We start from the raw sequence: 24,253 nt of genomic DNA, 5'->3' as shown, positions 1-24,253 counted from the left end.
GGCCACTTTAGTCTTTGTAAAATGAATCAACTCTTAGTGGCTAGAACACTACCGGTTTGGAATGTCTTTCCCCAGCCAACTGTATTGCATCATTTTAATCTCCACCACAGACATTTTCCTTTTCACGTTAATTTAACTCTTTGGTGTTAAAGGCAGCTTGTATTAATACTTCTCTTCCCGTGTTCCTTGAAACATTCATGTGTAATCATTACATTTTAAAATGACTATGCAGTCGAAGTGAGTGGTGAGAAAAAGAAAAGCTGATATCAGTAAGGATAGCTCCAGCTATGAGACACTGGGCCCCATTGCATTAATTCTACTGGATACAAACTCAAGTGAGTCTTGAGTCAGCAGTAATGTTAAAAACAAGTTATAAAATTACATTCACTGCTACCAATAGTTGGTCTGACAGCATGGTTTGGGTAGCAAGTGTCACTACACAGGACAAAAATAAAATCTATTTCTATTTTAAAGCCTCAAATGGAACATTTGAAAATCCATTGATGCAGCACAAGGGCCACTATATTGATCCTGTCTTACACTTAATAGCAGCAGGTGTTTTGTTAGAGTATACATTTCTAAAGGGCATTGCAAAAGCCTCAAAATTTCTTTCACAAAAATGTAAGTGTCATTATTTATTACACTACACTATCACTTTTTGGGATGTGTAGGAGGAGGAGGCAGTAGTGACATTGGATAGGATAAAAATAAAGTGCAGTTACTTAAAAGGTTATCTGGGAGCAGTGGCCACTGCTGGGACTGCAGGACAAGGAATGGTGATGGAGGAAAAGGAGTCACATTTGATTTAAAACATGAACTCTGTTTCTCTCTCCACAGATGTGCTGCCAGACATGTTGAGTATTTCCAACACTTTGTTTTCATTAGTGATGGAGGCCCTGCAGGAGAGGTAAGTGGAGTGACCTCACCAGGGCCAGTCCGGCAGGGCCCGGTGAGGAGTGCACGGGGGAAGTCGGTGTAGAGGGCAGAGGGGGTCTTCTTTCGGGGGTGGCCTTTGCCGTAGGCAGGGCCCTCCATGGGACACAGAGCCCAAACAGGAGAGCTCCCCTGAGCCCAAAGACAGGCTGCTAGGACAGGCCATAGTGTAGACATTATCCCCACTCCCATTGCTTGAATACCAACAGGTATGGGATGATGCCCTTAAGTGGACACTTAAAGGTCCCAATTGGCATAGGGACATATAGGCCAACCTCCCCCCACTCCTGACTTAATTAAGGAGTTGTGGGAGGGCGGTGGTGTGGGGGGGAATGGAGAGGAGTTGGGAAGGCGATGGGCTCTCCACTCCGTGCGTTTCAGCCTGATTAAATGGAGCCCCCCAACCTACCAGTCTGCTCCCTGAGTCGGGGTGGGGGGAGGTGGGGCAGCGGCATTAAATAAAGATAGAAATTGCAGAGGATCTAGCCACAATCTTTCATCCCCATATTCAAAGTGGATTGAAGCAGAGGACTGGTGCAGGGCAAACATTACGTTTGTATTCAAATAGAGAAGGGGACAAATTTAACAAATGCAGGTCAGTCAGCAACACAGTAACTTCTAGAGACAATCATTTGAGACTAAATTAATTGACATTGAGAAAAGTATGGGCCAATAAATGAAATTCATCACAAATTTGTTAAAGGCAAATCATGTTTGATGAAGAAATGGAGAATGAAATGATGATTGATGTTGTCTGTATAGATTTTCAAAAGTCGATCGACAAAGTACCACATGATAGGCAAGGTAGTAAAATTTAAATCCGTGGGATTAAAAGAGTTAGTGGCAGTATCACCATAAAATTGGCTAAAGTGCAGAAAACAGAAAGTAGTTGTTAATAGCTTTTTCTTTTCCAATTGGAGCTCATGGACTTGTTTGCTACTAAGATTGAAGCCATTTGATCAGCCACTTCCTGTGCTTTCCTTAGCCTTCCAGGCCAAACTTGGTGCCTTTGCATGAGCCCTGAACTTCTATTTTTTGCTAGTTTCTCTCCTACCCACTCTTAATCTCTCCCCAAGCTCATCTTGTCTGAGATACAACTTCTATTCTCTCCAAAACAAAACAAAAACAGAATTACCTGGAAAAACTCAGCAAGTCTGGCAGCATCGGCAGAGAAGAAATCAGTCAACGTTTCGAGCCTTCATGGCCCTTCGGCAGAACTGCCAGCTTTTAGCTTTTTGTTTTTATCTATTCTCTCCACCCTATTCCAACTAAACTACTGATTACCCAGCTTCCATGCTAGCTGACATTGTTAATGGTTTCCTCTACTTCAATCTATCTACACCCTACTCTCAAAAGAAAGTGCTTGACCCTCCATTTTTGCAAATGACTGTCCCATCTCCTACTCCCTTTCCTCTCCAAAGTCTTTCAATGCATTTTCACCTTCCAAATCTGTGCCCATCTTTACCTGAAATCTATGCTTGATTCCTTCCAATCAGGTTTCTGCTCCTGCCACAGCACTGAAACAGCTGGCAAGGTCACAAATAACATCCTATGTGACTGAGACAAAGTTAAACAATTCCTCCTTGTCCTTTTTGCCTGTTTTCAGTCTTCGATTTGGTTGCCCACACCATCCTCCTTCAGAGCCTTTCCACTGTTGTACGAATGGGTGCAATTGATACTTGCCTGGTTTTATTCTCATCAGTCTAAACTTGCCCAGAGAACTGTTTGCCATGGCTTCTTTTCCTGCTCCCACACAGTTCCCTCTGGTGTTCAAGGGTCTTTTCTCAACCCCCCTCCTCTTTCTCTTCTAGAAGCTGACATCATTTGAAAACATAATGTCAGTTTCCACACATACAGTGACACACTCTTGACTCCTTCACTGTCTCTTACTTGTCATAAAGCTTGTCTGGCATTCAGTACTGGATGAACATAAATTTCTTCCATTAAATATTGAGAAGAGTGGAGCCATTGCCTTTAGGCAGCATCATAAATTCCGTTCGCTAGCTGGATGACGGTTTCAGCAGCAGATGAGCTGAAGCAATGTTTTGGAAGTGAAGCCACTAACTCCATCCCTCTCCCTGGCAACTGGCTGAGGCTGAAACCGACTGTTTCCAGCCTTGGCATCTTACTTGACCCAGGGATGAGCTTCTGGCCACATACCGCGTCATCACAAAGATGTCATATTTCCACTTCCAAAACATTACCTCAACTCATCTGCTGCTGAAACCATCATCGGTGCATTTGCTACCTATTCCGATGCAGTCCCACATTCTACTCTTATAAACTTGAGGTCATCCAAAACATTCACCCATCACTCGTGTGCTATACCATGCTGAATGCACACATGCGTACACAAAAGGTGGAGCAATTAAAATCAGGGATGCTAAAGTGGCCAGAATTTGAGTACCCCAGATATCCCAGGGCTGTGGGTTGGAGGACATTACAAATATAGGAAGGAGCATGGCCATGGAGGGATTTGAAGACCAGGATGAGATTTTAAAGTGGAGTCTTAGCTTAAATGAGATTCAGTATAGCATAGACGCTCTTTTTAATTTTTTAATTGTAGACAAAGATTTTCATTATTTTAACATGAATATTTATGATTACATAATAGAACACAAAACATGTGGGCTGTCCAGGCCTCTGAATGTTGTTATGAAAGTATAATAATTTTCATAATATTGTTCTGGTTTATTGTCAAGTAGGTTATGGATGTGAGTGTAGATTGTTCTGTCTCTATGGTTTAATTACATTTGGTGTCAGGTAGACTGCAAGCTTGAACTTATCCAAAGAAGTTAGGTGTAGCAGCGTACTTGAAATGCTAATGAGTAAACATGGATGCTGTCTTAGCATATAAGGGGTGAAAAAAATTGGCATTTTTAGATGTGAAGGAGCCGGATAAGCAAGGCCAAGCAGTGTGTTTATTTTTCCCCAAAGGCTACTGACAATATTGACATCATGAAAATTTTTTATGGGAAAAGTGCATTTCCAAAGGCATATGGAACAATAGAATTTACAGATTAAAGAGATGGAAACATATATATAGGGGATTGAAAGGCTATGTTGGGGACCATGTAAGATCTAACAGGTGTGTGTGAAACAACCTTCGGGAAGCCTCCAGCCATTTGTGCATATGTCTGGTGTGTCCAGTAATTAAAGTTGGAGACAAGCTTTTAGAATTTTACTGTCAAGTGGGTACCGTGTAACTTGCTGGCTTACTTTTTAAATTTAAAATCTATTTTGGACAGGTAAATCTATTAACAGGTATTTTTCACGTCAATGCATTATTACCTTTGACCATCATGCAGTGCAGAACAGCACTGTGAAATTATAAACCCACACTTCTGAAGGTTTGTAGGAAGTGCAGAAAATTTGGAGTCCCACAAGTCCTTTTGGCTACAAAGCACATTAATTTAAATAAAAGCCTTTCACTCCTAGCAATGTGCATTAATGCTGCAAACCTTGAATCAGACATTGTCTAGCCACAGGACTTATTGGTTTAATACTTGGTACTGAATTGCCAAAATACATCAATACAAGATAATTATAGTTAAATGCTTGCAAACCTTTTCATTTATTCTTAGGACATGAGCAAGCTCACTAAACAATAAAAGATGTTTTGCATGTTTTAAACCCTTTGCATGCTGAATTGACAAAACTTTACAAGAATAGTCATTATTGAAATGGAACTGTTGATACAACTACACTTGGACAAAAACAATTATTTAGGAAGCACTAGAAATGTGTCTAAACAAGTCCACATTCAATTATATTACCTGTCTCTATTATAGCTAAAACCACCTACGTTTTCATTTTAAACTCATACCACACATGATTAAGGGTGATCAGAAGAAGCTGACTCCAGAGACAAATCTTGTTTTGGGCCTCAAATCATGCCAAAAATTGCTGATGAAACTTTTTTTTTCCTGTTTGTAAGTACGTATGTAGTAACATGATAGAAAAAACAAATCACCACTGCCTAAGTTGCATGAGGTATCATGATGAAATTTGCACATGGATTCTAATTCTGGCCTCCTGCGGGTCTCCACAGGAGGCCAGAATTCAAATCCATGGATTTGGGTTCCTGTGAATCTCCATGTACCTCCCTCACTCCACCCCCATCTCTGCAAGTTTCAAGCAAAGTGCTCTTCTAAAAATATAGGATAATGTTTGCAAGTCCACGGGTGGCACAAAGATGGCGTCAGAACTGTGACAGAAAAAAAACCCAAATGCAATGGGGAGAATAGGCTTGCAGCTGGCAAGTGACATTAAATGTAAATATATGTAGCGGAATTCATGCACGCAGGGCTAATTCCAAGCATCGGCTTGGAAGACTGATTTCTGTATTAAGATAATTGAGTCGGAAAGAGACTTTGGTTTTATAGTGCACAAGTCTATAAAGGACACCAACGACAACAGCAGTTAGTGCTTATAGAACAACATTAAGGCAATGAAACATCCCAAGGCGATTCACAACAGCATTATAAAACAAAATGGGACATCGAGACACATCATGTCAGATGACCAAAAAGTTGCTCAGAGTTGGGTTTTGAGGAGTGTCTTAAAGGAAGAAAGCGACGTAGAGAGATGGAAAGATAAAGATAAAGATAAAGATAAAACCCGACATTGCAGCCAGCAGGTAAAACATCCCTTTTCCTACCTGCCACTGCACTTAGTGCAAATCTGGGATGATTCCGCCCTTGATTAAAGTATTTAAATTGATAATTTACATGGACAGGTTATTTGAATTCCATAAATTAGGAAGAATGAAGGTCATGCATACAAGTTAGATAAGCACAAAATTTGTTAGCCATCAGGAGGTTTTTCTTTTTCTAGAGCATCATTTGACCTTTGAAATAAGCTGTTGGCTCATGCAGTGGGCATAGATGCATTGCAAACATTCCAAAGTTCCTGGAGGAGGCAGATATTGCTGCAAATGGGAGCTTGGCCAATATACCACATGGTCATTGTTACCTCTTGTTTCAGTTTTTGATAAATCACCTTCATGGGTCAGAGAGGATTTTTGCAAAATTGTTTTTTCCCCAAGAATCGGCCTTGGGTTTTTGCATTCTAATTTAGCCTCCCCTGGGTGATTACAGGGCTGTTAATGGGTCAGGAGAATTGGAGTCATGTTGCCTGGTTGCAGCATAGCAGAGATGGGATGGACATTGATGGACCAGCTGCTCTTTGTGTCAATCTTTTTAATGTACTTGCCCTTTGTACTTAACCAATGGAACAATTTTTCCATTTCCTCCATCAGATTTGCTTGTGAACTGTGAGCAAGATCATAATTTTACTACTAATTATGATTTAATTATTTGTCAGCTTTGTGTCATTGACACACACTTGCAATATTTAGTTTGAGATTGTTCTTACTTGGACTCAAATATTAGAGAAAAGGGACACTCACAATTCATCAGCCTAGTTTTGAACCTACAAATCTGTGTTTGCCAACCGAACAGGCATCATTCACTTTTTTGGGTGAAACACTAAGTGATTATTTTTAATGCGTACCATTTAGTGTTAAAATATTAATGCTAATCAATAATGCAAGATTTGCTTATTAAATAATTTTTAACATGGTATTTAGAAAGTAATGTGTGTCATCACTAGCAATATTAGGGAATTGCAGCACTTACAGCCACACTATTACCAATTATGTGGAGATTAATTTATAATAACCAGGTTTTTAATGCATTATCTGGGTGCACAATGTCCTACGAGCCCATTTACAAATAAATATCATACGTTCAGCAAAGCTTTGTTCATACATGGAACTGATTTAAGAACTAATAAGTCCAGGCAATGGAGAGCTGCAAATAAGGATGAAAATGGAAATCAAGTGATTTTAGAATAAGGAAATATTCAATTGGTTATACAATTCAACATTGGTAACAAAAGGTTTGGCAAAACTGAGTGAAACTTTAATAACTTCTAATATGTCAGCTTGAAAGACATGTTCATTGGAACCAGTGCTGATTTAGACCAACATGCCTAGGCAGCAGCTTGAAAACCTATTCCCAGGTCAACATTTAAGAAAAGATAACAAATAGGTAATTGATGATTGAAGGGGATAAAAGGTGGCGGGCGGGTGTATATTGCAATAGGACTACTACTCAGGCGAAGTAATACATATCTAAACTGCCTGTTTCTGGGTTGTCATTTTCATGTAAGGCAATTCTAAGTAATGACTGTGGCAGTCCTCAGTTCTGCTGAAAGATTTATACTCAAAATGTTAGAACCTGCATCTTCTCTTTATTTTAGGTCATGTCTGTTCCAGTTATCTAATTCAACACATTCAAGAAAGAATCAGCACTCAGTATTACTCTCCCACCTGACTGAATTTCATAAGTCATTACCTCCCAGCTGCATTGTTCAACATTGAAAAAGAATTCAGAAATGTATATATTGTTGTTGTTGCCCAGACATGTATTGGGTAAAATATTGCAACAAAGCAGTTGCTGGTTCAGTAGGATAAGCTTTTATTGGCACTTCACCTACAACTTGCACCGACTTGGGAGGAAACCTCCGGGCAGGCTTCTCTAAGGAGCAACATTACACTCCGCCTTGCATAAAACACATACGTTTCACCAACAAAACAAGTTGTGAACAGGTCACTTAAGGAGAACTACTTTCTTGCAAGAAAGAATCCAAATGGTGTGTGGCCTGTCAGCGGTTGGGCCCTTTTATTGCAAGCTTTAGCATTTTTGGAAGGTAATCTTGGCAAGTCTCACATACAGAATTTGCTTCAAATCAAATTGTACAGTACAGAAAAACATGGATGAATACATCATTTTGGCCAATTAATTGCACTGGGAAATAGCATATTAACCAAACCAGAGAATCAACATAGTTTATAAACAAAAATGGACACTTGTACACTGAATATACTATAGGTATTCAAAATATTAAACTATATGGAAATGTGAACAGTTCCACTGCTGCTGTCTGGGAAGCCTGTACCATTTTGTCCAGCCCCACACAAATTTTGTGATTGATATTTTATGAAAAGTCTCAATTTTACTCAACAGTAAATGGCCAAGGGTAATTATTACACTGGAATAGAATCGCAGAAAGATGTCACTTATCAAAACAAATGAACAGCTTAATTGGTTGAGGGGCTGAGGTCACGTAACAAAGTCCAAGAGCAACATTCTCTTCCGTGTAATCCCCAATAGAATACAATAAAACAGGCCCAATATGGCACTCCTAACAGTAGAGTCAGTATCTAATAAATCATTTGCTAATGTAGGCATTTTCAGCCACAATCATTTTAGTGTGAAAACCACTACAATATGGTCCTTAAGTAATTAAAGAGTAACAGTCAATCTCAGCATAAAGAATACATCCAAGACTGGGTATAATAAAATTCCCTGCATGCCTTTGTTGCTAGGGTGATCATAGCAATTTTCTAGAAAACATTATAAAGTACTCTTTGTAACAGTCTTCGGGTCACCAAAATGACCTCGGATACTAAGCAGTCTGGTTGAGCAAAGCAGTTTCAGATCATAAATGACCACACAGATGGGAATCATGGAGGAAATATCTAAAACCTTTTTGTGAGACTGTTCTATAATTTTAATGACCCTGTGTAAACACTTCACATTTTAAAATCAGGAATTCATTTTAAGATTGTAAAAATAAAAAGTAATGGAGCCAACACGGTTATTAAACAGTATTTGTTGTATCTGTAAACTCTTTATAGTTTCCCTAACTGCACCTCCTATATTTCATTGAGGTGCTCTGACCAGCAAGGTTGCAGGTTCTGGCCTGGCTCCCTAGGCACCATGAATACCAGTACCGCTTCCAACTCAGGTTTTCTGTAGAGTTGGCGGGACCTTCTGATTGTTTTGCTGCTTTACTGACCATTTGAGCAGGTGTCTATGGGAAGCAAGCAGTAACGTTCTAAAATTCAAACAGAGATCTGCAGGGCTGGGGCCTGGTGAACCATCGTGGAAAGCAATTTCTATAGAGTCTAACGCTTTCTGAAATATAGACAATACACAGAAGATGTCAAATATTTATCAAACGACAACCATTTCCAGGCCTTTGGCTAATATAATGAAGCTACTCTAATAAAGCTTCGCTTATCATGACATCAGAGTGATTTATTTAACCAGTTTTCAGCCCAATTTATTTATCCAATTCTAGTTCCACTGTATCATGGCAATACAAACAAATATTGTGCTGCGGGTTTAAGTATTTTAACATCCAAGTGTACGTTTCTACACAGTTTTTCAAAAATGCAGTTCTTAATGAACTCATTCTACTTGTCTTGTTTCCTCCAACTGTTAGATTTTCTCCCATTCCCCACACATTACTTGGAAGGGCCTGCCACTAATCCCTGGGGCATCCCACTTGGTATTTTGCCCAAATGATATTTTTCCCCTTATGTATAGTCACTATTTACCTTGAATTCCCACTGCATCCAAATTTCAACAGCAGCCTTTTGTGAAGAATTTTATCAAAGGCCTTTTGGAAATCTATGTATACCACCTCGTAGTTTATCACTGTCAACTTGGAATATCTGTCCCTCAACAATATTATAAGGAACTGACTAATCAAGCAGAGTCTTAACCAGGTTTGCTGTTATTTGTTAGATTATTTTCTCACAGCTAGCCCTGGAGTTTGCCTCTGATAAACAAGTGCATTAAATATACTGAAGTTATTTAGTGTGTGAGAAATTAGTTACCAACCTCTGTCACTGAAATCATTAATACAAGGTGACAATGTCATCCATATGTTTATACAATTTTAGACTGAGTTTAAACATTTTAGCATAGCAAACACTTGGAACTATATTCATTTATAGCTGCTTAGATCATGGGACATTTTTAATATCCTGAATAAATACTAAAGTATAATTACTTTAAGGCAGCAAATTACCATCCATCAATAAAGAGCAGAACCAACACATCATTCAATATTTACTTGTTTAGCAGCATGGTATTGTTGCTGTGGTAACATTGGATGCCTTTATTAGATTAACAGTATATAAATGACCAGGCCTGGCTAGTACTCTCTTTACGGCCTGTCAGCACAGTATTGGGATCTGTACATACAAATTGATGACAATTGAAACAGCACAAATGGAGTAAAGCCTTTGCGCTGCTTCAATCATTTCCACTTGGCAAGTAGCCTTTGAAGCTAACAATTTTGATGTTAATTCCTAGCAATCGAAGTCAAGTATCAATTAACCATTACATTTCCTACTATTTATCATTTTGCATTGGTCCTTGCTATCTTTCTAGTTTTGAAATGTCAATATTTTCTAATTCAATTAAACATATAATGAATAACATGTTCTAAATTTGAAAATAGCTTCCTTATATTGAGGAGATTACTTGTGACATTAAAGACATACAAGAGAATAATGGATACCCAGGAGAGTGCAGTAGGCAATGATTTAATTCAAAGGTTCAGGTGATATCATTAATGGAAGAAACTGGAGCACTTTGAATTACTCAAATCCTTCAAAGATATCAATTGCTAGAAACCACACCATCTTCTAAATCTATTATGAAGCATACGAGGGCATACATTTTATTTTCTATGCTGTTTTCATCCAGGGAAATCTACAGGTGTGATGCATGAAGACATCTCCATTGGAGCGACTAACAATTGAGAGTCATCATTCTTCTTTTATTGAATGATATTAGCAGTTAGAGAACATTGTAATTATACTGTGAATCTCATTAGTGTAGTCATTTCCAGGAAAACTGTTCCTTCCTGTCACAAGACCACTTTCTTTCATCTAAACTACACCATGTGACCTGGAAATAGTAGCAAATTGGACATCCATAATGACAGTTGTGGGAACTGGTCGATTTGCTGGGTGGAGGCAGGGGAAGGGGGAGAGAAAGAAAAATTATCAGTACACAGAAAGTGGCAGTTTAAGAATATTTAGGGGGCAAGATCATGGCTAGAAGCATGGCATTCGCTATAAGGCAATCTCTGCCTTCTAATCAATACAGAAACTAGTCAACATTTCCTCTTACGGTTACTGCTGTTATTGGAACTCCACGTTCATGTTATGACCTTATGAACAAAAAATCATTGGCATTGACTCATTTCAATATAAATGTTAAAAAAATGCTGTGATTCATTCCAAAGGGCTATCAAATTTCTTGGCAAAGTGTTTCACATGATCAAACATAATTTCCAACCACATTTAAGCGGGATTTTTATTACATGGCCAAGTAATTGCATTTGTAAAACGACTTTTAACTTTAGCTAAGCTAAACTCAATAGTAACATGACAAACAGTTGTGTCCTCCCACTTTAAACTCAAGAAATTAAATTTTAAATTAATGCCTTTTTCAACTGCAGTGGCATATTTCCCGTTATTAAAGTCATAAAAATGTTACTATTTCAGGAGAATATTCACTTAAGAAAGGGAGAAAAACAGCGCAAACACATTTCTTTTATGGAAAAGCTTACGATGAATAGTTAGAAATGCAGCCTGCTGCTGTCAGCATTGTCTTAGTCCCTTCCTTATTTGGAACACCATTCCATTCACTGTGCAAACTATATATCTAGCTTTTTGTAAACCTATCATCAGTCAGACAATACAGGAAAAAAGCCACACTTCATGTCCATTCTTTTTTTTCAAAAAAGTAAACTTCTTGAAGTTTTACAAACTGCAGTTCTGGTCTCTGGCAAAATTATGAGGAACACATTCCTCTCTGCCCTCAGCACACGTCGCTACAGTTTAGACTTTGAAATTCATTTAGGAGATTTAACTTCTTGTTGCTGACAAAGGTTATAAAAGACTTGCTGATATGAGGAACAAGACATGTATGAAAAATAACTTCCTTATTCCAACAAACGGCATACAATTTTTGAAAACTCCAAGTCTCAATAATTCCAGTAGGAAACATAAATGAAAGACAGACACTGTCTGCTCAGGAAAAGGAACCATGGCCAGCAATATACAAACTTCAAGTGGAGCAGTTACCACAGTTAGCAGTGAGCATATAAAAAGACTCTAAAATAAAGATTTCTGTAACTTACCTGAAATTCTGACTCTGTCCATTAGTACAACAAACAGCATTTACAGTAGTATCCACAGCAATATTGTTTATCTTATCAAAAGTTTTCTGCAAGTGTCTGATACAATCTCTTCAATCTGTGCAATCATGAATACACCATATTACCACATTACCATGTGCTGATCATATGTTTGTACCACACACTGAAGCAGCATTGTCAGCCTGTGGCTTAAAAACTGAGCACGTGACTACATTCATAAGCTTAAAATAACCTACCAGAAGGAGGCAACTGTACATCCTAAATATACATCTGCACAGTAATTCTTCTGATAATCATTTTTAAAAATAAAATATCTGAAGTTCTCAAATTCAATTACAAAAGTGGACTGGAGTTGAAAATTATATTATTACAATATGGATTGTAATACTAATGCATCATTTACCTTGGAGGAAAAATTTAGTTCCTATATTTCTATGAAATTGTCTCGGAGCAGAATGACAATTATATTCAGAATAAAAAATGAGTGGGAGTGTGATACTGGGCTCCAACTTACTGGAAGAAATTCTAATGACGCTTTAAACCCCAAGAGGGCTACTCAAAACGATTAATAAATACTTCAGGAAGTGAGGCTACATTAGAGCCTGTAATACAGTCACACAAGTTTTATTTTATGTTCAATAAAATGAACCGTATCTCAGCACTTGCATTTCAACTCGATGCCTTAGTCTTCTGACTGGCAGTGCAGCAGTTTGAGGCCATCAGAATAGTTGTGTTAGAAATGGGCTCTATCCACATTGGATGGTATGGAGATCAGTTAGTTTATTTGGCTAGATGGCTGGATTGTGGTACAGGATGACGCCAACAGCACAGGTTCAATCCCTGTGCCGACTGTGGTAGTTCATAGAGGGCTACATCCTAGCCTTGCCTCATGATTGATGTGGAGTGCTGCCAATCAAGTGATATAACCATCTCTCTCTCTCTCTCAGAGATGCCTATGGTCCATTGTAGACTATGGCTAATTACCTTGTCTTACACATCAGGTGACAGAATGGCAAATTATCAAAGTACCTGCCAATGACAAGAGATAATAATGTATTTTCTTGTAATGTGAGTTATATATAGAGGACACTGGTAAAATGTTACAAGGCTGCAGCACAGGAGGAGTGATGACAATCAAATGCAGGATTAAAAGATGAAACTATTCATCATGCTCTTGAAAACTCCACAATTCTGTTCTAACTTTCAATGCATCCACACATTATAATGTAACCAATTTTTAAAAACAAACATTGTCAGAGCTTCTTCATAGTAAGAATCTGCATCCTCCAAGTTCTGACATGATTGCCAAGTTTGTCTGTCCAACTTGTTGCCTTGTGACAGGAAATAGGGGCGTTCTACAGCCTATTGTCAGAAGGCTAAGGTCACAGTCACACATTATTTTTCAGTAACATCTATTCATCCTGTCAACCACCCCTAGCTGATAAGAAGAATAGAGATTGTACTGCCCTTTGTTTCACAGCAGTTCTACAGATACTAATACGTAATAGCGTTAGGGGGACGTAAATACTCCAAAAAATTAAACAATGAAAATTTTGAAGAAGAATTTGTTTAATAAGCCCCAATGCTGGAGTCTGTTGCAGGCCCAAATCTTGCAAACTCGGAGAGGTAGTGCAGTAACTGAAGGTGTAGCCTCTCCAGCTGTCTATCAGGGGTCATGTGATGTTCTTGGAGGCTCCCACCAATGAGCCCGAAGCACGGGTAGTCTGGGGGTGGGACGTCCTGACGAGAGTCCTGATCGAGCATGTAGCACCTGAAAAGCTCTCTGTAATAAAGTTTATTTGTTTTCTTGTTGAAACCTGCCCGCTCCGTCAAGTCATTACAGATAGATAGAACAGCAAAGGGATACAAAGCAAGTGGTGAGAGCCTCAAAAATAGAATATGAGAAACAACATGTGAGAGATGTCAAGGACAACACTAAAGGGTTTCACAAATATACTAGAAGTTAGTTAGTTAAGGGTAAGAGTGGTGAAGAGTATAAACAGAGGCCATCAATGTAGGATAGTCACTAAGAAATCCAATAGGGAATTCAGAAGAAACTTTGTTACCAAAAGTGTGAAAAGAACTTGGAAGCCACTAACACAGGGAATAGTTGAAGTGAATTATATGGATGCATTTATGGGGAAACTAGACAGGCATTGACTGGTTGGGCCAGATGTTCTGCTTCCATGCTATAGATCCCATGCAAATAGTCTATATATAGCACGGTTATCACATAGTACATGAAATTTACCATAGCCAGAATCTTCCGTGTGGCATGTGGGGTGTGCATCGGGTGTGCATCCCCACGTCATCGCGCATCATTCCGATCTTCCGTGCAGCGGGCGCGCACAGGACGGCCGTTAATTAACTAATTAAAGCGATTGTCAGGTCAGGCGAAGAGCCCAAGCGGCCTTCACATTTTTCATGAAACCTCATCCATGGGCGGGTTGAGGTTTCATGAAGGGTTTATTAATTAAACAAAATGTATTATGAAAATTCATAAACAGGTCCCAGCTCGTGTGACAATGTCACATGAGGGGACATGTCTGAGTAATTTTATTTTTTCTTTTTTCCAATGTTTTATTATTAAATTAATCTCCCTGAGGCAGCTCTGTGACTCAGGGAAATTTCTGCGCTCTTTCAGGCCCCGACTCTCCCTCCTCCTCCCACCCGCACAGGTAGCGCTCAGCGTGGCCCGCCCATGTAAAATGGCGGTGCGCAGCCGATCGCAGGCGGTGATTGGCTCCACCCCCACCCGCTCCCGACCAGCGTGCCTGACTGGGAGAAAATTCTCCCCCATGTTTTATATTTTTATTCTTTTCCCGCCATTTCTGTCCCGTCTCCTGTACTGTTGCTGGCACAAACAATTCCAAATAATGTTACCTATTCAAGTTAGGTTGCTTTTTCCTTTGAGGGAACATGATACAGATATCAAAAATATTATGCTACCATGGAATATTAGGAAGCAAGCTTGCTGCTCTAACATGTTCTGTGTGCATTAGCAGCAGTGCTGCGAAAGAGAGGCATTGTTATGGAACTGTTCTCCATAACAGAGGGAAAATTCAAAGCAGGCCATCCTTACCTATATCCTGGCTTAATGACACAGTCAAAGCAGCATCTGCTGAAGTCTGGAAGATGGTAATCTATCTACTCTCTATTCTACAGAATAGTTCATAAGCTAGAAAGACCCAAAATTAAAGAAAATATAAAAGGAAAGATAAAGCAGACATCAGGAAGTTAAACCAAAGAACAGCAGTTGACACAAATACAAGGTTTCACGAAAAATTATTTCATACACTGGGCAGAATTTTCCCAGCTTGGAGGAAGTGGGTTTTGATGTGAGCGGGGTGGATAAATTCCAGAAATTAGAAACCTAGAAAATAGGAGCAGGAGTAGATCTTCAGCCCTTCGAGCCTGCTCCGCCATTCAACATTATCATGGCTGATCCTCTATCTCAATGCTGTACTCCCGCTCGCCCACCCATACCTCTTGACATCTTTTGAGTCCAGAAATCTATTTCCTTCTTAAGTATATTCAGTGACTTGGCCTCCACAGCCTTCTGTGGAAGAGAATTCCACAGGTTCACCACCCTCTGAGTGAAGACGTTTCTCTTCACCTCAGTCCTAAATGGTCTACCCTGCATCTTGAGATTGTGACCCCTTGTTCTAGACCCCCCCAGCCAGAAGAAATATCATCCCTGCATCCAGTCTGTCCATTCCTGTCAGAATTTTATACATTTCAATGAGATCCCCTCTCATTCTTCCAAACTCCAGTGAATACAGGCCTAGTCAGCCCAATCTCTCCTCATGCGACAGTCATGTCATCCCAGAAATCAGTCTGGTGAAACTTTACTGCACTCCCTCTATCACAAGTTTATCCTTCCTTAGGTAAGGAGACCAAAACTCCACACAAAACTCCAGGTGTGGTCTCACCAAGGCCCTGCACAGCTGCAGTAAGATATCCTTGTTCCAAATCCTCTTGCAATGAAGGCCTACACACCATTTGCCTTCTTAACTGCTTGCTGCACCTGCATGCTTGCTTTCAGTGATTGGTGTACAAGGACACCCAGGTCCCTTTGTACACCAACATTTCCCAATCTATCACCATTTAAATAACACTCTGCCATTCTGTTTTTCCTACCAAAGTGGATAACTTCACATTTATCCATGTTATACTGCATCTGCCATGTATTTGCCCACTCAGTTAACATGTCTTGAAGCCTCTTAACATCCTCCTCACCACTCACATTCCCATCTAGCTTTGTGTCATCAGCAAACTTGGAAATATTACACTTGGTTCCCTCATCCAAATCATTGATATGTATTGTGAATAGCTGGAGCCCAAGCACTGATCCCTGCGGTACCCCACTAGTCACTGCCTGCCACTCCAAAAGTGACCCATTTATTCCTACTCTCTGGGCAGGATCTTCCGGTTGGTGAGCGGGGGCGGGTCCACATGCCAACGCGTAGAGTGATGCGGGATGACATTGGGTAGAACTCCCGACGTCACCCTGCGTCATTTCCATTTTCAGGTTGGCGGGGTTCAGCCAAGTCAGCTGCACACCCGATGGCCTGTCAACGGCCTATTGAGGCCATTGAAAAATTAATTAATGGGCTTGCCCATCCAACCTTAAGGTTGGTGGGCAGGCTGGGAACCCTGGCGGGAACCCAGGTCCTTGGGCCTAGACTCCAGGAACTGACCTCCCTGACCACCCTAGTCACCAATAATGCCTCATGTATCACATTGGAATTCCCTCTCTGTCCTGGTGTTCCATTTTCTGTCTTTAAAATTCCAACATTATTCAGTGCACCTCCCCTTTAAGATGGGCAGGCTGGCTGCACCACGTGATCTCAAAACAACATTGTTCACCACCCAAACCCCCACCCCTCCCACTCTTCTTCAATTGAGCACAGAGGCAGCTGGCAGTATGAAGGAGGATGCCAGCATTGTGGAATCCACTCTGCTGGGGGGGCTGCTATCGGTAAGAGGTGGGTGCACCAAGTTTGCTGACTCCCATATCTAAAAAATGCAGCTAACAAGTTTGTGGTCCATTATACCTAATTGTTGGGTCAGGTCTGTTATTTCTATTTCTTCCTGCTCTTCTCTTGGGCAGAAGAGTGGAAAGCAGTAGAAGGACTGGTAGGCTGGTTACAGTCCCACAGGCAGCACAGTGAATGCTCCTTCTTTGGCCATAAAATAGTTAGTCCCATAGGATAAGAATCCATAAATTTTTCCGACAAACCACACAATGAGGAGAGAACTGCCCGTACTGCAGGACATCCCTCCAGATGTCAAACCCAGAATTCAGGTCTTCACTCAAGTGTGAGTAATGGGCTTTGAATTCTGCACTTTGACTCAGAGGTGGGAAAGCTACTAAGTCAAAGATTTGGATCATGATTGAAGGAAATCCTTTGCACGCAAGTCCAAATACAAGTGGCTTCCTCAATGTCTTGCTTTCAGAGGGAGAGTGAGGTGAGTGATTCTCAGTCCTCAGGCACACAGGCACACATCTGCTTTCATTGCCAGTAAAGTTTTCCCATTTGAACTGTGTCCTTGGAGTTTATACCCTACATTATTTGTGCCTCTCAAACTATTGAATTTTGACATGTGGCTTTATAACATGACTAAGTTTCTTGAAAGAAATACAAAGATCCGTTTAGTCAGTGCCATCTTTGAAATAGAGAGGAAGTTGCTGAACAACTGGACCCCCTTTTACTCAGCTAGAATACTCTGACAGTGAACTTTTAAAATTTGCACTGTATACACAATATTATGGTGAATTTAAATCCACAACTCAAATCCTGTGCTGAATCCACCAAAAGCACAGTGAACTGAGGGGCGTTCCCTTATGAAATGCACAAATTTAAAATTTACCACTACAATAACCAACATAACAGAGAGCCACCTAAAGCCACAGCAACTGTAACTTTCAAAAGCCACTGTCGTCATAAAAAATGTAGTAAATCTTCATAAACAGATGACATTGGGGCACAAATCATATCTGAATAAATAATATTATCAATGTTGCTCGGATCCAATCAAGGCAGCAGGACAAGAGGACACAAGATCAGTGCTGGGGAGATGAAGTTTAGGATAGATGACAAAAAATTTTGTGTTGACATAGGGTGATCAGTAGCTGCAGTAGGATGCCGGGAAGCTGAGCTGAAGCCAGAAGTCTGAATCAATTTAAGATAGGGGAGTGGGATTAATGTAATTGTCCTTGCAGATGACAAACCAAATGGCCTCCTTTGGTGTTGTAACCATTCTATAATTTTATTCTATATGATGTAAAGGGGAAACATGGGTTGTAATTCAATTGACTTCTGTGATACATCACTGACTTCCCTGTGTGCTCACTATGAACTATACCATTCTTTTTCAGCACATGTATTGTGACACATGACACATGTGATGAGAGAAATGTCACGTTCATAAAATGATTTTTATTCAAGCATTCTGCAGTCCAGACTCTTTTTGATTTGACTTGAACAAAAACTCGATGCTCACACCTGCTGCACAGCTAAAAATAGATTGCATGATAAAGGGGACAACTTGTAGTGTGAAAACTTCAGCAACAAACGCAGCCAGGCAGTAAACAGCAAGAAACAGATACCGTGACCGAACAAGGGCTGATTAATAGCTTTCCTTAATAAGATACAGTCAGCTGATTAAAACAAGTCAAGATATTTGAACCATGTTAGCAAACAAGGAGGATTTAAGTAAACATGATTGAACTGCTGCTCAATTACAAGGTCTTCAAATTAAGACGAAAAGATGTATTGCAAAACTTCAATATAGCAGATGCAATGTCTTTAACAATGCAAATTGTTCTTCCACACCTGGCAGACATTGAACAGACTTTTGGGAGCACACCCATTCAGAAATTAATTCGACAAAAAGAGACTCCCCAGTGTAACACCACCATTTAGGCTTAGTGATCTGAAGGGCAAACCACATCTAAAATAGAACCACAATGTTGTAAAGTTTGGTTTGGTCTCTCACAAAGAGGTTGTGAGACTTGTATGGTTTAAACTTAAATCATTTATTGTTAACCCATAACTATATACATATCCCATGGTCCTGCCATGCATGAGTGCTGACTCCATGCTGGCTTCTTGTAGATTCTACTCCACAGTCTATCATGCCATGGACAGTACTGTTCTCCAGGTCCACATTAACCCTTGCTCTGCTGAACATATTTATATCACAATGACATGCTACTACCATTTAAAGGCATATACAACATCCCCCTTTCTTTTTTTAATTTCCCCCCTTCTAATGAAGCACAACTATATACAATACAATCTTCACTTTACTTGCTACCCCTTCTCCGTGGCCCCTCGCCCTCAAGTCTCTGACTTTATAAATTCAGATGGTCTTGAGGCTTGACAATTCTTCTAGATGTCAGTCCATCACGTTCGGTGAAATAGTAGTCTCAGTTGCTTTGGGTTGACTTTGTTGGTTTAATGCCAAAATTGTGGTAATCTATGTTTCCAATACTTGGTTGTCTCCATTTGAATCATTTCTTGCGTTCCTTCGAGTAGCGTTTCGCTTTATCGACAACCTATCTGCTTTGTTCAGACACTGTGGGTTTGTCCTGTTCCTTCCGAAGGGAATATGCATTCTGTTCATTCCTAGAGTGGACTCGGATTTTCTCTTTCTGTGAGGTCCGCCATGTTATTCCTGGACGTTGACATTTCAAAAATGGAACCTTAATACCACTAGTTGCACAATTTCAGGCAAACATTTGTTTACTCTGATTTTCCAATCCACTTTCAAGTTTATGAATCTTTTCATTCAGTTCAGCAACTACTCTGGTGAGTCCAGTTGTCCTTGTTTCAGAGGATCTGCAAGATCCTTATACACACCTAACTTTATCTGGGAACTTTAGTTCCTTTCGGAGTCTTTCTTCCATGGTCACTGACTGCTTCCTGGATCCTTCCAATTCACTTGCTAAATCCTGAACCTGTTTCTTAAAATGTTCCTTTTATACTTTTAAAGTGTGGATTTGCTCTCCCATACTGCAAACCTCATTTTATGTTCCTCGGGTTGGATCAAAATTCAAGAATTCCAATGTTCTTTTCATGATTAGGTTCCAACATTTCATCATCATTCATCAACATTTACTTTTCGTATGAGAAAGTTGGTTGTCTACACTGACCAGTTTTTCCTCAACAGAGCCTTATTCGTATGTGCTATACTTCAAGCTTAAATTCTTTAATTTTACTTCTGCCAATTGTTTCCGAGACTCTTCATGATGCTTTGTGAGAACCGCTACTTTTCTAAGCAACTGTTCAACTTTTTCTTGACATTTCAGGTTCTTGATTTTCATTTCAACCATGTCATTTTTCAACAACTCAATGCTTCTCAGTACATTTGAGACATCCCGTGCTTTTTCTTCTAGTTCCTTGAACTTCAGCATCAGTTTTACATTTTCCAATCTTATTTCTGTCTTTTCTTTCCATCTGCAGCACAGCTTTGTCCTGGTCCTTCAATTTGGTTTCACTGTTGGCCAGGTTTGTCTCAAGCGAAGTCTTAACTTGTTTCAGTTCTGTAATTGTACTGCTCATGGTTTCATTATCCTCTTGCAACCTGGATGGTTCCACTGCTTTTCCTTTCAATGTCTCCTCATTTCCATTCAGCTGGCTCTTCAGCTCTTCAGTCTCCTTTCTAATACCTTTTGGCTTCCTCCTGGAACATTAAACACTGCTCAGTCTTCTCTGTCAACTGGTTCTTCAGTTTGTTGAGAGTGACATCAAATCTATTTTGCTTCTCGTTGTAGTTTTCCAAAGGAACAAACTTTGGCCTTAAGGATCCTTGTAACGCATGAAGACCCTTCAAAGGGTTTTTCTTTTCTTTGCAGGGTCAATTGCTTCATCTTGAGTTTTCTTGTAATTCAGAGACCCCTCAAGTTTCTTCCATACTGCTATTCAAAACAGTCTTCATTTCTTCATACTGCTGAAATATTATGTAATCTTTTTGCATTTGATCTTGAAGCACAATCAGCTGTTCTTTCAACTGTTTATTTTCTTGTTGACCTCTTGCCAACTCACTCTGCACTTAAGTGCATTACTTTGCTGCTACTGATAGCTCCAGCACTGCTTTTGCTGAAGTGGTATTCAACATTTTTTTTTTTAACTCCTCATATTTTTCCATGGCTTCATATTAATTGTTTGAAGAGTCTTTCAAGGCCAAAAATTCTTTGAGTGTCTTTCCTGCCCACTGTTGTGCCTGGCTGTACATCTGGTTAAGCTCCCCAACTTCCACTTCAATTTGCCAACTGGGAAATTGAGGGTCATTATTTCCTCTTAGTACCTTTGTGTTTTCTCTGAATTTTTTTTGTTCAGATCTTGAACAGCTTGCTTCATTGAAGACTTCAGTTTAACGTGTGCTTTCAAAGGAACATACTCGTTTGAATCTTGTGCTTCAAATCTTCCAGTTCAGCTTTGATATGAACATTTTACTGTGAAATAGTTTCATTTTCTTTTTACAGGTTTTATTTCTTTTGGGTTACCTCAGATAGCTTTCCTTCATTCAATGCCATTTGCTTGCTCTGCACTGCCAGGTGCTGTTGCAGTTTGGGTACTGTGCAAGTATTTTCAAAAAAGCTCTATTTTTAAGCCTTATGGCGGCTTCTCAGCTTTTTCTTTCTTCTGAACTAAATTCTTCAGCATGTGCACTTCATTGCATTGACATGGTCTGTGACTATCTTGTCATTTGCTTGAGTATAGCCGTCCTCGCTTTGGGGTCTCCTCTGTCCCTTGCTCTGGAGTCTCCTCGTCTCTTCAGTGCTTTATTCGACGTGTTCAGGACCTGCTTTCCAGATTTGCCCTTTCCACAACTTGGAGTTTAAAATGTTTATCAAAGTCTTTTAATATCTCACCAAATATGGTTGAGGATTCATCCATACCTTGTTTTTTTGGTTATTTCATCTGTATATATACCAAACAAGCATACAATCTCCTCATTAATGTGTACTCCTTTTGATTTCCTGCTTAATCCTGACGTACTCTTGTAATCTAAAAGATTTCTTCTCCAAGGTTCCCGATCTTGGGTCTGGTTTAGTCCTGGCCTTAGCCAAAATGATTTTAATTTTCTCTCCAGGGCTATTTTTTTTTGTTATTACTTTAAATTGTTATTGCCTTTTTAAGAATGTCTGTGCAGGAACCATTTTACCCTCTCTTCAAGATGGCTCCATAACTGCCGTTTTTTTTCTTCTGAACTTTGTGCTTTTTTGGGTTCCTCGGGCTCCTGCATAGATCATGGGACTTTTTTTTCCAACTCTGCACAGCACAAATAAAAACTTTAAAACTATAGCAATCGTTTCAGGGCGATTTTTTTCTGCCTGCTGTTTAAACTTTTCCTTAAACTTCAATCAGCTCGGCCACCTGGTTTATGGTGCTGCCTATAGACCCCTTTGCTCGCAGCCCTCCCTCAGCTGCATTCTGAATGAGCTGATCCTGAGCCTGCAGCCTATTTTGAAAGGTTAATAAAGTTTTCTTTTGTAATTTTCTCACCCTTCTTGTAATTTGGCTATGTTTTTTGGACTCTGTCTTTAATCAGGTCTGTCTCATCATCTACACAGTAGATTCTCCTCATTTTGTCTGTTTTGTTTCCTTTTTAAAAAATTTGTTCATCCTTTTTTTTAAACCATCAGGCCAGATTCCTTGACTCTGCCTTTTTTGTTCAGGTCTGGCAATGGACCGCCATGTGATCTGGCGGATTCCTTCAGCCTCCACATCTGCAATGGAGCTTTCTATTTAGGCAATCTCCAATTGCATCTCCAATTGTGTCTCTAATTTAGGTGCACTTCTCGCAGGTCAGGCTTCTGTTTCTTTTGGCTTTCAGTCCTTGCAATTCTGGGGTCCTTCTCCAGCCACTTTGAGGCTCTGGGTTCATTCATTTAGCTGCCACCATGTTGTAAAGGTTCAGTTGGTCTCTCACTAAGAGGTCATGAGACTTGTATGTTTAAACATAAAACTATTTATTGTTAACTCATGACTATGTACATATCCCAGGTACTGTCAAGCATTGGTGCTGCCTCCTTTTAGACTCTACTTCACAGTCTGCTATTATGTGACTTTATACATCATATCATGGGCAGTACTGTTCTCCAGTCCCACATTAACCCTTGCTCTATTGAACACATTTATATGACAATGGCGTGCTGCTGCTACTGCTTAAAGGCATGTACAACACACTGTGACATTCAGAAAAAGATTATTTTGGAGAGTGGGTTATGTCTAAGCAACAGATTTGGTTAGAACATTATACTTTCACTTATTCAGTCCACCATTGAATTCAGCCTTGTAAAGGAAGATAGACACTAGCTGCTCAATGTTTGAGGTCCACACCAAAACAAAAACAACTCAAATCAGTAAAAAAAGGTTGATAGCTATTTTGCTCATGTCATTCTTATTCAGTCAGTGCATCTTACCTTAAGCTTTCAGCCCTGCATTCCTGTCTCTTGCGTCAAGTACTGGCAAATGTTGTGGATCTGGTTTCAGATATGAACAAATCAGCCTCTGGCCCTTGGCTGTGCACATACTGTATCAACTTATTGGCACATGGCCATCAGCCACTGCAGGACAGGTTCAATCAATACTGCAGTGGCATCATGTGCATTGCATCCTCCAAATTCTGTCCACTCCAGCAATTGTGTTTGAATCAAGTGCTGCCCTTGCACTGAGCCAACTGTCTTGGTAAATTAAAAGCTGGGGATGTGGAGTGAGTGACTGAGAATTTGTAAATGTATATAAAGTATACTCCAATAGAAGCAGTTAAAAATTTAAACCATTAATGTTCCTTTCTCCTCCACCTAGAGATTTCTGCCCCATTGCCTTTTTTAAAGAATTGTCAGTGAAGTTAGGCACTTCATGGGATCTTGAATTTCAAACTTTTTTTTTGTTCTTTTGTGCTTGCACATTAGAGTTCATGTAATAATAAACTGCTTAACTGGCTTATCACTGAACTTTCTTTATGTTGCATGAACTGGTGAACAAGAAATTCCCATCCAAAGCTCTAAAGAAGAAAGGCAAACTGAGGTTACCCAAGCATCAGCATTTATTGCCACTTCTGACATGAGCAATAGTTAGATTAAACGGAATTAAGTTAGTGAATCCACAATTATGGGGTTGTTCTCCAACAATATCATTCAGCATTCTTACAAGTTTGGTCACACTGGTTCAAAATATGATATTCTGACTGGATGAAAGCCTGCGTTTGACCGAGTTCATTCAGATGTGAGTGCATTAGTTGGACTTAAAATTTATTTGCCAAAATTGTTGGC

The 24,253-nt window shown here is 39.7% G+C and overlaps 1 protein-coding gene across 3 annotated transcripts in view; it reads right to left on the bottom strand.

Annotated features, from left to right (window-relative positions):
* Nucleotides 1–24,253, bottom strand: part of LOC144699737 (neuronal-specific septin-3-like) — a 264,727-nt gene that overhangs the window by 184,482 nt on the left and 55,992 nt on the right. Inside the window, exon 1 of one of the 3 annotated variants that reach the window (XM_078570915.1) lies at nucleotides 11,947–12,104. The exons of the other annotated variants lie outside the window; for them this stretch is intronic. Within the exon in view, the coding sequence (XP_078427041.1) occupies nucleotides 11,947–11,986 (40 nt within the window). The 5' untranslated portion in view covers nucleotides 11,987–12,104. Of the gene's footprint in view, nucleotides 1–11,946; nucleotides 12,105–24,253 lie in introns of those variants that run through there. 3 annotated transcript variants of the gene reach the window in all.

This window comes from Cetorhinus maximus, chromosome 24 (assembly GCF_964194155.1).
Source record: "Cetorhinus maximus chromosome 24, sCetMax3.hap1.1, whole genome shotgun sequence".
In the NCBI taxonomy this organism is placed as follows: Eukaryota; Metazoa; Chordata; class Chondrichthyes; order Lamniformes; family Cetorhinidae; genus Cetorhinus; species Cetorhinus maximus.
The sequence above is the reverse complement of the archived record's forward strand: the minus strand, read 5'-3'. Positions and strand labels throughout refer to the sequence as shown.